Source organism: Berghia stephanieae, chromosome 8 (assembly GCF_034508935.2).
Source record: "Berghia stephanieae isolate SIO BIC M18660-M18661 chromosome 8, UCSD_Bste_1.3, whole genome shotgun sequence".
NCBI lineage: Eukaryota > Metazoa > Mollusca > Gastropoda > Nudibranchia > Aeolidiidae > Berghia > Berghia stephanieae.
In genome coordinates, this window is record NC_088367.1 from 53,515,842 (window position 1) to 53,533,246 (window position 17,405).

General features: G+C 35.6%; 1 protein-coding gene across 1 annotated transcript in view; it reads right to left on the reverse strand.

The window, feature by feature from the left end:
* Window positions 1–6,280: 6,280 nt before the first annotated feature.
* LOC144978873 (limbic system-associated membrane protein-like) overlaps window positions 6,281–17,405 on the reverse strand; it is a gene marked incomplete in the record, with an annotated part of 133,546 nt that continues 122,421 nt past the window's right edge. Inside the window, 3 exon segments of the mRNA XM_078925459.1 lie at window positions 6,281–10,103; window positions 11,351–11,476; window positions 12,893–13,048. Of these exon segments, the coding sequence (XP_078781585.1) occupies window positions 9,853–10,103; window positions 11,351–11,476; window positions 12,893–13,048 (533 nt within the window).

A 17,405-nucleotide genomic window follows, 5' to 3' on the forward strand; every position in this document is an offset into this window, starting at 1 on the left:
AAAATATCTTCTGGTTTCAGAGTGATGGCATCTTATTTTCTTGTCTAAATAAATTCTGGTCGTCAATAAAGATTATCCATCCTCTCTCTTAACGTCCCGTAATCCTAAGAATCTGTCTATACACCGTTACTGAAATAGTTCTGTCACCCTATGATTCAATGTGTAACCTATGTGCGGCTATGTGGTCTTGTGGTATGACACTCGCTTTCGGATCGGAAGGTCCTGGGTTCGAGCCTCGCTCGGCGCATAGTTGAGTCCTTGGAAAAGGCTCTTCACTCACATTCTCTCTCCGTACTCAGGTGTAAAATTAGTACCTGGCCGTTAACAGCGTTGTCTCTGTCCGAAAAATTATAATATCGCCTAACAGGCGTCATGTCCCATTCTACATGTTAAGTGTTGCTGTTGGCCAGGGACCCCTTGTAAAGCGCTTTGAGCACGTTTAGTGGATATTGCGCTATATTAAAGCTCAATTATTAATTATTATAACCGATTCATTATTAATCCTACGAAGGACTGGTTAAATATACACACACTTCCAATGAGTCTGGAACCTACACGTGATTTTCTGCAATTTTTAGGTAGTAGTATCGAATGGCTACACCTCTATTTTGAATCTTTTAATCCATTCTTCAAATTCTTTTCCTGCCTTATAGGCTGTCTCGTAGCCTCCTGATAGGCTTGTCACTGGGCAGTGGATGACGATGTGGTCCATTGTCTCAGGGCCTCCTTGGCAATGACGGCATGCATCTGATTCTCTCAGATTCCATCTATGTATGTTAGCTGCGGTTCTGCCATGTCCTGTCAAAATGCGGTTGGAGGTGACCCAGCATTTTCGGCTATTGCAAAGAAAGCCAGGTGTTCTTTCTGTTGGGTCGGGTATGATGTCGCCTCCCCTGGGGCTGTCTTGGTTCCACATCGACATCCATTCCTCATTCACGTTGAATTTTTAGGTGAAGACCATTCATAAACATAGCTGGTTGTGTACTAACACTATAAATAAAACAGTTGTTAAAAATCCTTTTATTCTTCCCATAGGGGAAATTTGTCTCTCATGTCTATTCCAAGGGAAGACTGGAATAACCCAGGCGTCAGCCGCAGTGCAGCACGGCAAATTCAGCTAGAGCGAGGTGTCTTGCCCAAGGCTACACAGGTCAGAGGTGGGTGATCGAACTCGGTGCCTTCCGGGTACGATGCAAAGACCGTACCGCTGAGCCACGCTGTCCCCAATAGTTTTACACTTTTGATTGAAGATTGAAATACGCTTCGACAGTGGTAATGTCACTTCTCTCGTAATGACGCATGGTAACTTAGTAACTGGCTCTAAACTATCGGAACAATGGCGAACGCCCTTATGAAATATTTCTCCGACGAGCATAAAAGTGTATCATGAGGAGAAAAACGTTATAAATTTGATCATGTTTTGACTTTTATACATTCTGATCACAAGACATATGAAAAGTTCTAGCCAGCATGAAGAATAAAAAGTACCGATTTTTTCTGTTTAGATCCACGATGGTCGCTGTTGCTGGGCGACGTGACATCATACTAGTGAATCCAGTTGAAAGCCGTATTGAGTAAATGCGTTTGACGCATGATTCAGTTCTTTAGTCATTGTCTTGAGTAAGAGTAACAAGAACTCACACATGCAAGAAAACATCAAACGTTTTGGTTCTTGTCTCTTCCTTATCATTAATGCATTGTGTTTAGGTAAAATACTCATAAAATTCGCCTGCCGGATATTTTTTAAAAATACAACTTGAGCTTTTATATAACGCAATATCCACTAAACGTGCTCAAAGCGCTTTACAAAGCGTCCCTGACCAACAACAAACACGTAGCATGTAGAACAAGACATGGCGCCTGTTAGGCGTTGTTGTCTGTCAGAACAATTGTAATATAGCCTAAGGCGTCATGTATGACCCGCCCTACATTTGAATTGTTTCTGTTGGCCAGTGACCTCTTGTAAATCGATTTGAGCACGTTTAGTGGATATTGCGCTATATAAAAAAGCTCAAAGCGCACTGGTGTAGAAAAAGATCTGAAAAATAGTTGACATGAAACTGAAGCAGTGTTTTTGCATGAATCTTTTTTATTACAATTTACAAATGAATTGAAATCAGGTGTACTCGTACGTAGCCAAAGGAATAAAACATACACAAATTAAATATGTGACCCAGCCCTTTAAAATGGTAATATATCGGAGTCGAAAGAAATTAAATATTTTCCTTGAACGGGGGTAGCTTTGCATTAAGAGGTAACTTTACCTTAAGGGGTAACTTTGCCTTAAGGGGTAACTTTACCTTAAGGGGTAAATTTGCCTTTAGGGGTAAATTTGCCTTAAGGGGTAAATTTGTCTTAAGGGGTAACTTTGCCTTAACTTAAGCGGTAACTTTGCCTTAACTTAAGGGGTGAATTTGCCTTAAGGGGTAACTTTGCCTTAAGCGGTAACTTTGCCTCTGTATATTTGGAGCATTTTGAGTCATCTCATCTTTGTTTTCGTTATTTTCCTGGTTAAATGATTGAACTTGTTATCAAAGGATCTAATGACAACAAACTAAATATACTCGAAATGGTCCAATATTAAAGAGGCAAAGTTTCACTTAAGGCAAAGTCGCCCCAGTTGACGGAATGTCAAAATTATGAGACAGGGATTCTGTATTTTTATGTTTTATTGAGGAGAATAAATGAAATTTATGAATCTGACAAACGTGAACACTTTAGATTTCTGTTTATTTTAGTTGTAATAAATAAATAAGATCCCCTGTATTCATCCCATAGAGGAAATTTGTCTTAAGGGTCTAAGACTGGAAAACATGGGCGTCAGCCGCAGTGCAGCGCCTCAAACTGAGCTAGGGCGAGGTGACATATTTGCTCAAAGTCGCACAGCGCAGCATGTATTCGAACTCTTTACATTTTGGGTACGAAGCAAAGATTGTATATATAGTTTTTCATCTCTCTCTCTCTCTCTCTCTCTCTCTCTCTCTCTCTCTCTCTCTCTCTCTCTCTTCCATTGCACACACACACACATACACACACGAACACACACACTTACACACGCACGCACACACACACATTTACAAATTTTCGCCTATATTATTATGACAATCTAATATAAATATATATGTATACTTGAAAAAGACCAAGGGCCGAAACGTCGTTTGTTTTGTGTTGTTCATTCATGTCAGATTTACTCCCTTTATCTGTATCTCCAAAGACAGAACCGCTTATAAAATCCAATGTTCACTTCTTGTTTAGGCTGCAAACTGAGTGCATTCGTTTTCCTTTCCGGTCCGTCTTGCCCTCCATTTGACCTTTCCTCTCAGTCGGTCTCTTGTTTTATCATAGCAAAAGAAAAAGAAAGAAAAAGAGCTTTTATATAGCGCAATATCCACTAAATGTGCTCAAAGCGCTTTACAAGGGGTTCCTGGTCAACAGCAACATTTAACATGTAGGACGGGACATGACGCCTGTTAGTGTCAAAGTGAGTTAGTTGCCGAATCAAATAAGAACTGAACGCGAACGTTTTATCAAAATTAAGATTTCTTTCAATTTCTTCCCAACAAAGTAAAACAACACAGGGAGTTTCTTTGTTATTGTTTTTGAACACCTTTAGATGATCAATTCTCGCTTAATAAATGAATAAATGTTTGAATAGAAATATAAACGTTTTAAGTTACACGTAGGTTTGTTTGCTGGTGTGTTTCATGTGTTTGTTGTGTGTAAATTACTGAAATGTATGACACACTGATTATTCACGAACAGGAGACGAAAACGAATGCACTCAGTTTACAACCTTATCCCGATATAGTACCGTTTATAGACGAAGCGTCACATATCATACAGACCTGCTTATCTACTTGAAAACTTCAAAATTGGTAATCTTGAAAAGATATAATTAACTTTTAAAATCAACACTTTACCGTCACAGGGATTAACTCTCTCCCTACCAGCCATTTTCAGGATTTTCCCCAAAACTTCACACCCAACTAACACAGAAATGGGTTTTTTTAATCACTCAAACACAAATAGCAGTCTGGGTGGGGATCCTGACCTCCCATAGTGGGCAGGGAGGTACATGCTGTGTCTTCTATCCCCCCATACCCGTTTCCCATTTGTTTCCTGTCATTGTCTTGGAATGAGATTACTTAGTTTTGTCCTGATCCTTGCCGGAGCTCCTTGGCTGGGGGGGGAAACAGTCGAATGTATAGTTATAGTTTTGGGAGATGATATTTTTTTCCTTGTAAATCATCTCTCTGTTATGCATTGTATTATGTTGAGTTTACATGTTATATTATATGATTGGTAAACATTTGAGTGTATTCCTCATAGTTGGGACCTGTGCTTGTGTCTGGATGAGACTTTTAGGTGATCTCAAACTAAGTACATCGGTGGTATGCTCTTGGAATCTACATCTGATCCTTATTTGTTCCCAGTTCCCCTATGTCTTACTTTTTCTTGGGTGCTTTAATTGTAATTCTAGAACTTTTTACTATCCCATTTTCTTCCTTTTTACTGGCGCTGATATAACCTAAATGTGTTGCAAGCGCCGTAAACCCTTAAAAACAAAAACAAAAAACAAATAGCAGTGCAGTAAATTCTTGCAATAAATAATTTCGATAGCAATTCATACTCTAGATACAACACACTGTTCATTTTTTGACGTACAAGAGACATTTGAATAAGAAAAATGTTGGTTGTATCGTAACGAATGTGACGATTTTCCTATACTTGGTAAGGAGAGGAGTAAATGACACTTCAAAATCCTTTAAATGATGTAGTCTGGCATCAACTTTCATTTTCAATAAGTTTTGGTGACTTAGAGATGCTCATGCAGTTCTGTAATTGTAGGCCAAATTTCGTAACTCTACGAACGTTTCGTAATTGTTGGCATGTCTGATGTTATATCAACTAAGATTTTGCATAAGCAAACATTAACATAATATTTAAATTAACATAACGGTTATTCTCACTCTCCGTAACTCACACCCTGAGCGGCTTCATCTTATTTAGTCTTTCAGAGACATTTATCAGATAGCTGCTGTCAAAACATGGAAATTTACTTAGAAAATTTGGCCAGAAATTTACTTAGAAAATTTGGCCAGCAAACTCTTCCTTTAAATCAATATCTTAGCAAATGCTCTCAAACCTGGGACTTGATGGAAGACATCGCAAAGTCCCAGGTTTGAGAATATGTTGCCAGGACGAGGTTCATGTGATATCTTTGACGGTGCATCTCATATTGGGAGATGAGATGTTTTTTTCCTTCTAAACATTCTCTCTGTTTTGCAGTCCTCCAAGGGCATGAGGGCCATTGGGGCCGGAGTTTGTCCCGGTTTCTATCGCGTGAAGCGGACAATAGCAATTTCTTGATACCCTTTGGATAGGACGCTACTCTTTCACAAAGTACTTTCCGCCAGATTTAACAGACTCAGCTATCAAACCACTGCTGGAAAGACATGGGGGGGGGGGGTAGAAAAAAGATCTCGAATTCACCCGGGATCGATCTCGGCCCCTATGATTGTGAAGCGAGTGCTCTACCAACTGAGCTATCGGGACCCCCCCCCCCTCTCTGTTTTATTTGGATTTTATATAGCGCAATATCCGCTAAATGTGCTCAAAGGGCTTTACAAGGGGTCCCTGGTCAACAGCAACATTTAACATGTAGAATGGGACATGACGCCTGTTAGGCAATATTATAATTTTTCGGACAAAGACGACGCTGTTTACGGCCAGGTACTCATTTTACACCTGAGTACGGTGAGAGAATGTGAGTTAAGAGCCTTTTCCAAGGACTCAACTATGCGCCGAGCGCGAGGCTCGAACCCAGAACCTTCCGATCCGAAAGCGAGTGTCATACCACAAAATCGCATAGCCTTTTGTACTTCTAGTAATTCTTTTGAAGATATTTTGTAACCATTTGAGTGTGTTCCTATTGCTGGGATCCGTGCTGTGTGTGGTGTGTCAAGATTCGTCTTTGGCTAAAAGGTGATCTCAAACAAAGGACGTTCATCGTGTGCTCTAGGAATCCACTACACGTTGTACGTTGGGCAGTGTCAGTGTCAGGCTATGAGTCAACAAAGGCTACGCTCGCTCTCTCTCTATCTCTCTCTCTCTCTCTCTCTCTGTCTCCCTCCCTCTCTCTCTCTCTCTCTCTCTCTCTCTCTCTCAATACGTCAAATGATCGGTTGTTGTTGGGTTTTTTGTTTTTGTTTTTGTTTTTGTTTTTGTTTTTGTTTTTGTTTGTTTTGTTTTTTTGGGTTTTTTTTTGGGGGGTGGGGGGGGGGGGGGGCAGCGGGTTATAAATATCAAATACAAATGAAATATACATGCCATTTTCGATTAAATAAACACTTTCTTAGACTGCTATACATTAATAAATAATTCCATCTGTATAATATTTTACATCTATATTTATATATTTAAGCAAACACAGGATGAGTCAATAAAATTGTCACTCTTATATTATGAGCACCTACACACATCAATATTACACAGCATTATTACGACACGTGTCAAACTTAAAAGTTTAAATGTACACACTTCAATTGAACTTCACGTGTTCATAGTTTTTAGAATCACCGTGTAAGCCTGCAAGTCAAACTTAAATGTGCACACTTCAACTGAACGCATTATAATACACATAAAGTATTCACATTTTAATGAGTCACCCTGTGCTAAAATGTGTACACTTCAACTGAACGCATTATATTACACATGAAGCATTCACATTGTAATGAGTCACCCTGTGATAAAATGTGTACACTTCAACTGAACGCATTATATTACACATAGAGCATTCACATTTTAATGAGTCACACTGTGTTAAAATGTGTACACTTCAATTGAACGCATTATATTACACATGAAGTATTCACATTTTAATGAGTCCCCCTGTGCTAAAATGTGTACACTTCAACTGAACGATTATATTACACATGAAGTATTCACATTTTAATGAGTCACCCTGTACTAAAATGTGTACACTTCAACTGAACGATTATATTACACATGAAGTATTCACATTTTAATGAGTCACCCTGTGCTAAAATGTGTACACTTCAACTGAACGATTATATTACACATGAAGTATTCACATTTTAATGAGTCACCCTGTGATAAAATGTGTACACTTCAACTGAACGATTATATTACACATGAAGTATTCACATTTTAATGAGTCACCCTGTGCTAAAATGTGTACACTTCAACTGAACGCATTATATTACACATGAAGCATTCACATTGTAATGAGTCACCCTGTGCTAAAATGTGTACACTTCAACTGAACGCATTATTGTACACATGAAGCATTCACATTGTAATGAGTCACCCTGTGCTAAAATGTGTACACTTCAACTGAACGATTATATTACACATGAAGTATTCACATTTTAATGAGTCACCCTGTGCTAAAATGTGTACACTTCAACTGAACGCATTATATTACACATGAAGTATTCACATTTTAATGAGTCACCCTGTGCTAAAATGTGTACACTTCAACTGAACGATTATATTACACATGAAGTATTCACATTTTAATGAGTCACCCTGTGCTAAAATGTGTACACTTCAACTGAACGATTATATTACACATGAAGTATTCACATTTTAATGAGTCACCCTGTGCTAAAATGTGTACACTTCAACTGAACGCATTATAATACACATAAAGTATTCACATTTTAATGAGTCACCCTGTGCTAAAATGTGTACACTTCAACTGAACGCATTATATTACACATGAAGCATTCACATTGTAATGAGTCACCCTGTGCATTGAAATTTTACGACATTGAAATAAGCCAGTCCATAAGTATTTCAAATATCAAAACATTTTCGGTTGTCGCGATGAACATTGAAGGCAAAAGCGTGTAAATTACAAACGTTGATTGATAATAGAGAACACACATGTGATGTATAAAAAAACCCGGTTCAAATCTCATTAGAAGTGTAAAACCATACTTATAAGAGGACTGAATAAATACATTGTGAAATGATCCTCTGCTTTCATAGTGATGGCATCTTATTTTTTTTTTTGGTCTAAATATATTATGTTGGTCGTCAATGACGATCATCCATCCCCACTCTTTTACGGCCCGTAATCCTTAGTACCAGCTTTACTCTCCGACCATCTTCAGTATTTTCACAAAATGACAGGCTTGCCCTGCAGAAAAATTGATTTTTAACTCACTCAACCCTAACACCGACTACATCCGTAGTTTACCGGGGTTACTTTTACCCCCATGCCTATTTATTACATTTTTCTGAGACAAATTATAGGCGTAGTATCAAAGTTAATGTTTTTAGTTTTTGCATGTTAATGATAGTTGAATAAAACTATCTATGTACATGCTCATTTTAATCTATATTTCTTTCCAATTTTGAAAAGCAGCAAAAGTCTTTAGGATTGAGTTAGTTGAGACTCACACAAGACACTCTACAAAACAACTTTATGTTCTTATTAATTAAACTAAGATAATTGTGGTGTGCTAGATAAATCTGAATGAGAGAAATGTATATTGTGTCGTGATAAATGTGACGATTTTGTTGTAGGTGGTAAGGAGATGGTTAACATCCTGCTGCTAAAATAGTTCTGCAACCTCTTGATTCAATATGTAAAATAATATTTTATCATTAGTTCTGCGAAGGACTGGTGACAGACACACTTCCAAGGAAATTGGAACAGGAAAAGTAGAGGGTGTGACGTCATGACTATACTTCCCCATAGATAGAACGAAGTTGACGTCACTCAGGTCTTTGTTATTGTTTTTACCCATCCATTTTTATGAGTAGTCCTCACTAAACTGTATTAACCAGACTATAAACGAGTAAGGTTACACATAGTTTTGTTTGGTGGTCCGTTGTACTTCCGGGTGGCAATGTTGTGAGTACTTTAACTAAACGCATAGCATCCATCGATTCAGTTCTGATCATCCACATAACAATAACACCGACAAAATGTTACTTTCAAGCGTCGAGGTCACATATTTAATTACACATCGTTATGAATCTATGAATATCTTAATTACTTATTCCTGTAAGATGTCGTGCGCTTGGCTCAGAAACTCACAACATTGTCATCCGGAAATATAACGGACCAACACACAAAACTATGTATAGATATAGTATGCACTTGGCTAAGAAGCTCATTACATTGCCATCCGGAAGTATAACGGACCAAGACACAAAACTGTGTGTATCCATGAATGTTTATAGTCGGGTTAATACAGTTCAGTAAACATTACTCATGAACGCGGATGGCAAAAAACAATAACAAAGACATGAGTGACGTCATCTTCGAAATATGTATAACTTTAAACGTTTATAGTCTGGTTAATACAGTTTAGTGAGAATTACTCATAGGCAATGGATGGCAAAAAAGGAAACGATAACAAAGACCTGAGTGACGTCAACTTGATTCTGTCTATTAAACTTGAACAGTTCTTCTGGGTGAGTGCTTGGTGTGAATGGAAAGAACAAAGGTCAATATCCTTGTGTCCTTGAGGAAAGCATTTTCCAATACACAAGACATAAATAAAAAGTATCTCTCTCTCTCTCTCTCTCTCTCTCTCTCTCTCTCTCTCTCTCTCTCTCACACACACACACACACAGACACACACTTTCTCTCTCTCTCTCTCTCTCTCTCTCTCTCTCTCTCTCTCTCTCTCTCTCTCTCTCTCTCTCTCACACACACACACACACACACACACTCTCTCTCACCCCCCCCCCCCAACCGGTCAGATGTCTTCTAATAAAATACACAGAGAGACAACTACAACAATCCAAGTGAACTGATAACATTTCCATGAATTATCTCCCGTGACACAATAATCGCATTTTTTCACTATATCACCGCCTGAGAATACCAAGGGAAATAACTGTGGAAATCAGCGTAAGGTGACTAAGCCTTGCAAAGTGCTCTCCCCTGTTTTCTGTTGCAGGCATCGCTTGTCCTTCACTCCCTCTCGTCGTCTCGTTTACCATCTGCCCTCCCGGAGTCGGAAGGGTGACGTCATTTTGACTATTTTGATTGGAATTTTCGGATTTCGTGTTACCCTCTATACTGGTCGTTGATGGAGGAATCGTGTACTTTTTGACTTCTGAAAAGAGAAATTGGACATTATTATGTATTCTAAATCTACTGTTTAAAAAAAACTTGAGCTTTTATATAGAGCAAATTTCCACTTAACGTGCTCAAAGTGCTTTACAAAGGGTCTCTGACAAACAGCAACACGAAACATGTAGAACGAGACATGACGCCTGTTAGGCGATCTTACAATTTTTTTTCTGACAGAGACAACGCTGTAAACGGCCAGGTACTCATTTTACACCTGAGTACGATGAGAGAATGTGAGTAATGAGCATTTTCCAAGGACTCAACTCCTTTTTATATGTTAAGTGTTGCTGTTGGTTTGGGACACGTTGTAAAACGCTTTGAGCACGTTTAGTGATATTGCGCTTTATAAAAGTCTGTACGTTAAAAAAAATATGCAACATCTTCGAGCATTTTTGTTGATTCAATGCGCTATATAAATGCGTACATTACATTACACATTAGGGACAGCGTGGCTGAGCGGAACGGTCTTTGCTTCGTACCCGAAAGGTACCGAATTCAACTACTTGTGGCGCTGTGTGGCCTTGAGAAAGTCACCTAGCTTTGGCTCACTTTGCGGCACTCCACTGCGGCTAACGCCTGGTTCATTCCAGTCTTCCCTGGGAATAGATCGTAAAGAAAAATTTCCCCCTATTAGAACAAGCTGAAACTAAAAGGTTACTGATTCGTACAATAAGAAAAAGACAAATGCAATTTTTAGGGCACCTAAATCGACATAAATGTATTGATTATCTTGGTCTCACAGGAAAGATAGAAGGTAAAAAGAGTAAGGGTAGACCAAGAAAAACATATTTGAATAGTTTGAACAGCTGGGTGACAAGAAAAGAGAAGAGTAATATTAGTTTTCTGAGGTTATCTGATCAGAGAGATGAATGGCGTACCATGATCACCGATGTCTGGCACAGACTTGGTACTTGAAGAAGAAGAAATATTATTATTATTATTATTACGGAAGTCACTGAGAGGATGGGAACAACACGGAGAAAGGATCATCATGGAACAAAGAAAGTATTGGACTGGAACCCTCAGGGCAGAAGATCAAGGGGAAGGCCACGAGGAACATGGAGAAGAATTAAAGACGCTGATATACAGAGAAGTGATAAGACCTGGAATGAGATAATAAAAAAAAAGTTAGCTCAGGATAGAGAAGGATGGAAACTGTTTGTCTGTGGCATATACCCTGACCAGGGTGAAAAAGGCAATGATGATGATGATTGCATGTGGTTGTCTTACCAGCGTTTATTCTAAGAACTGTTTCGTTACTCCATCCAACCTTATTCAAGGCCTTGATCCTGATGACGTAACGGTAATGTAACATGATGCCTCTTAGAGTCAGGATTGTACCATTGCCCTTGAAGTCTGGGATTGGAAATGGTAGCATGTTGGTATCAACGGGTGGTGGTGGTGGTGGTGGTGGTGGTGGTGGTGGTGGTGGTGATTGTGGTGGTGGTGGTGATTGTGGTGGTGGTGGTGTTTGTGGTGGGGGTTGTGTTGGTGGTGGTAGGATGGTGGTGGTGGTTGTTTGTGTGGTGGGTGTAGTGATGGGTGGTGGTGTTTGTGTTGGTGGTGGTAGTGATGGTGGTGGTGGTGGTGGTGTTTGTGGTGGTGGTGGTAGTGATTGTGATGGTGGTGGTGGTGTTTGTGGTGGTGGTGGTAGTGATGGTGGTGGTGGTGGTGGTGTTTGTGGTGGTGGTGGTGGTGGTGGTGGTGTTTGTGGTGGTGGTGGTAGTGATGGTGATGGTGGTGGTGGTGGTGGTGATGTTTGTGGTGGTTGTGGTGGTGGTGGTGGTGTTTGTGGTGGTGGTGTTTGTGGTGGTGGTGGTGTTTGTAGTGGTGGTGGTGGTGGCGTTTGTGGTGGTTGTGGTGGTGGTGGTGGTGGTGATGGTGTTTGTGGTGATGGTGTTTGTGGTGGTGGTGGTGGTGGTGGTGGTGATGGTGTTTGTGGTGGCGGTGGTGATGGTGTTTGTGGTGGTGGTGGTGGTGGTGGTGGTGGTGGTGATGGTGATGGTGGTGGTGTTTGTGGTGGTGTTTGTGGTGGTGGTGGTGGTGGTGGTGGTGGTGATGGTGTTTGTGGTGATGGTGGTAGTGATTGTGATGGTGGTGGTGGTGGTGTTTGTGGTGGTGGTGGTAGTGATTGTGATGGTGGTGGTGGTGGTGTTTGTGGTGGTGTTTGTGGTGGTGGTGGTGGTGTTTGTGGTGGTGGTGGTGGTGTTTGTGGTGTTGGTGGTGGTGTTTGTGGTGTTGGTGGTGGTAGTGGTGTTTGTGGTGGTGGTGGTGGTGGTGTAGGTGACGATGTTGGTGGTGGTGGTGGTGATGGTGGTGGTGGTGGTGTTTGTGGTGGTGTTTGTGGTGGTGTTTGTGGTGCTGGTGGTGGTGATGGTGGTGGTGGTGGTGTTTGTGGTGGTTGTGATGGTGGTGGGGTGGGTGGTGGTGTTGGGTGGTGGTGTGTGGTGGTGGTGGTGATGGTGGTGGTGGTGGGTGTGATGGTGGTGATGGTGGTGGTGGTGGTGTTTGTGGTGTTTGTGGTGGTGGTGGTGGTGGTGGTGGTGTAGGTGACGATGGTAGTGTTGGTGGTGTTGGTGTTGTTTGTGGTGGTGGTGGTGGTGGTGGTGTTAGTGGTGGTGATGATGGTGGTGGTGATGATGGTGGTGGTGATGGTGGTGGTGGTGCTGGGGATGGCGATGTTTATGATGATGATGATGATGATGATGATGATGATGATGATGATGATGATGATGATGATGATAAAAGGAAATAACTATCCCAAATACTCACGTATCCCGTCGTCCATCTCCGTAATGCCTTCCTCCAGACGGTAGTGGGCGGACACATACGTCACGGGGAGTGTTTCTTTCCCAGGGATGTGAATTGACATGACTGCCTCGTCATCGTCGATACTTAACATGTGTACCACTGGTGTTTGGGGGACAACTGGAGATATAGAATTATATATATACACATATTCTGAGACCGCTCTACATGGCCATCAACAATTCAATACGATTCAATAGTCTGATGTCATGTCGCCCAGCAACAGCGGCCATACTACTATTACTACTACTACTACTACTACTACTACTACTACTACTACTACTACTACTACTACTACTACTACTACTACTACTACTGCTACTGCTACTACTACTACTACTACTACTCTACTACTACTACTACTACTACTACTACTACTACTACTACTACTACTCTACTACTACTACTACTACTACTACTAACTACTACTACTACTACTACTACTACTACTACTACTACTACTACTACTACTACTACTACTACTACTGCTACTACTACTGTACTACTACTGCTACTACTACTGCTACTACTACTGCTACTACTACTGCTACTACTACTCTACTACTACTCTACTACTCTACATACTACTACTACTACTACTACTACTACTACTACTACTACTACTACTACTACTACTACTACTACTACTAGCTACTACTACTCTGCTACTACTACTACTCTACTACTACTCTACTACTACTACTACTACTACTACTACTACTACTATCTACTACACTTAACTATACTACTATCTACTACTACTTACTACTATTTCTATCTACTATACTACTTACTACTACTTACTACTATTACTATTTCTATATTACTACTAACTACTTTATCTATTTATACTACTTTAACTATCTACTATTATTATATACTATTACTATTACTACTTTACTACTATTCACTATATTACTACACTTACTACTATACTACTATTACTATATACTATATACTACTTATCTACTACTATTACTACTATACTACTATACTACTAATACTATTACTACTATAATACTATTATATATTACTATACTATTATTATATTTACTACTTATTATATACTATTATATATTTACTTATTACTACTATTACTACTATTTACTACTATTACTACTATTACTACTATTACTACTATTTCTACTATTACTACTATACTATTACTACTATTACTATATTATCTATTACTACTATATACTATTCTACTACTATTACTACTATTACTACTATTACTACTATTACTACTATACTATACTACTATTACTACTATTACTATATTACTACTATTACTACTTTTATATACTATTACTACTTACTACTATTACTAATTACTACTAATTACTATATACTACTATTATATATTTACTACTATTATACTATACTATTATACTTTACATCTATACTACATACATACATACTACTATTCTATATACTTAACTACTCTATTACTATTATACTATTTTCTATTACTACTATTACTACTATTACTACTATTACTACTATTACTACTATTACACTATTACTACTATTACTATATTACTCATTACTTACTACTATTACTACTATTACTACTATTATACTATTACTACTATACTATATTCTTTTTTTTTTTTTTTTTTTTTTTTTTTTTTTTTTTTTTTTTTTTTTTTTTTTTTTTTTTTTTTTTTTTTTTTTTTTTTTTTTTTTTTTTTTTTTTTTTTTTTTTTTTTTTTTTTTTTTTTTTTTTTTTTTTTTTTTTTTTTTTTTTTTTTTTTTTTTTTTTTTTTTTTTTTTTTTTTTTTTTTTTTTTTTTTTTTTTTTTTTTTTTTTTTTTTTTTTTAAAAAAAAAAAAAAAAAAAAAAAAAAAAAAAAAAAAAAAAAAAAAAAAAAAAAAAAAAAAAAAAAAAAAAAAAAAAAAAAAAAAAAAAAAAAAAAAAAAAAAAAAAAAAAAAAAAAAAAAAAAAAAAAAAAAAAAAAAAAAAAAAAAAAAAAAAAAAAAAAAAAAAAAAAAAAAAAATACTATACTACTATTACTATACTACTATACTACTATTTACTATTACTACTATCTTATACTATTACTACTATTACTACTATTACTACTATTACTACTATACTACTACTACTATACTACTTACTACTATTACTACTATTACTACTATTACTACTATTACTACTATACTACTATTTTTTTTTTTTTTTTTTTTTTTTTTTTTTTTTTTTTTTTTTTTTTTTTTTTTTTTTTTTTTTTTTTTTTTTTTTTTTTTTTTTTTTTTTTTTTTTTTTTTTTTTTTTTTTTTTTTTTTTTTTTTTTTTTTTTTTTTTTTTTTTTTTTTTTTTTTTTTTTTTTTTTTTTTTTTTTTTTTTTTTTTTTTTTTTTTTTTTTTTTTTTTTTTTTTACTATATACTATTACTACTTACTACTACTTCTACTATTACTACTATACTTACTACTACTACTACTACTATACATCTACTACTACTACTATACTACTACTACTACTACTTCTACTACTACTTCCTATTACTACTACTACATACTACACTTACTACTATACTACTTAAACTACTACTACTATTACTACTACTACTCTATATACTACTATTACTACTATTCTATATACTACTACTATACTACTATACTACTTACTACTACTACTTACTATTACTACTTACTACTATACTACTATACTACTTTACTACTTATCTACTATCTTACTACTACTTACTACTAATACTTACTACTACTACTACTACTACTACTTATACTACTATACTTACTTACTATCTACTATACTACTACTACTATACTACTATACTACTAATATACTACTTTACTACTACTTCTACTATATACTACTACTACTATTACTACTTACTACTACTACTTACTACTATTACTATCTACTATTACTACTATTACTACTACTATTACTACTATACTTACTATCTACTATATACTACTATATACTATACATTACTATATACTACTACTATTACTAACTACTATTACTACTACTATTACTACTATATTACTACTATTACTATACTATTACTACTACTTACTACTCTATACTACTTATACTACTATATACTATTAACTATATATACTACTACTATTACTACTTACTACTATACTATATATTACTACTACTACTACTTACTACTACTATTACTATATACTACTATTACTACTACTATTACTACTACTACTATATCTACTATAATCTACTACTTACTACTTACTAATATACTATTACTACTACTATTACTACTTATTACTACTACTATTTACTACTAATTACTACTATTACTACTTACTTACTATACTACTTTACTACTATACTATTACTACTATTACTACTATTACTACTATACTATTACTACACATTACTACTATACTACTACTATATACATTTATATTACTACTATTACTACTATTACTACTATATACTACTATTACTACTATATTACTACTATTATACTAACAATTACTACTAATACTACTACTATTACTACTATTACTACTATTATACTATACTACTATTACTACTATTACTACTATTACTACTATTACTACTATTACTACTATTACTACTATTACTATTACTACTATTACTACTATTACTACTATTACTATTACTACTATTACTACTATTACTATTACTACATTACTTTCTATTACTATATACTATTACTACTATTACTACTATTACTACTATTACTATTACTACTATTACTACTATTACTATACTATTATACTATTACTATTATATTACTACTTTTACTATTATACTATTAACTATTACTATATTATTCTAATTACTACTATTACTACTATTACTACTATTATACTATATACATTATCTTATTACTACTATTACTACTATACTACTATTATATATTACTATTACTACTATTTCTATATACTATACTATTACTACTATTACATTACTACTTTACTAACTATTATACTATTACTACTATTATACTATTACTTTTCTATATACTATTACTACTATTACTACTATTACTACTATTACTACTATTACTATTACTATTACTACTATTACTACTATTACTACTATTACTCATTACTATTATACTATTACTACTATTTATACTTTACTATTACTATTACTACTATTACTACTATTATACTATTACTACTATTACTACTTATACTATTACTACTATTACTACTATTACTCTATTACTATATACTACTATTACTACTATTACTACTATTACTACTATTACTACTATTACATATACTATTACTACTATTACTACTATTACTACTATTACTTACATTATTACTATTACTACTTTACTACTATTACAATATACTATTACTACTATTACTATATTACTACTATTACTACTATTATACTATTACTACTATTACTACTTACTACTATTACTATTACTATTATACTATTACTACATTTACTACTATTACTATACTTTACTATTTTACTTTTTATTTCTACTA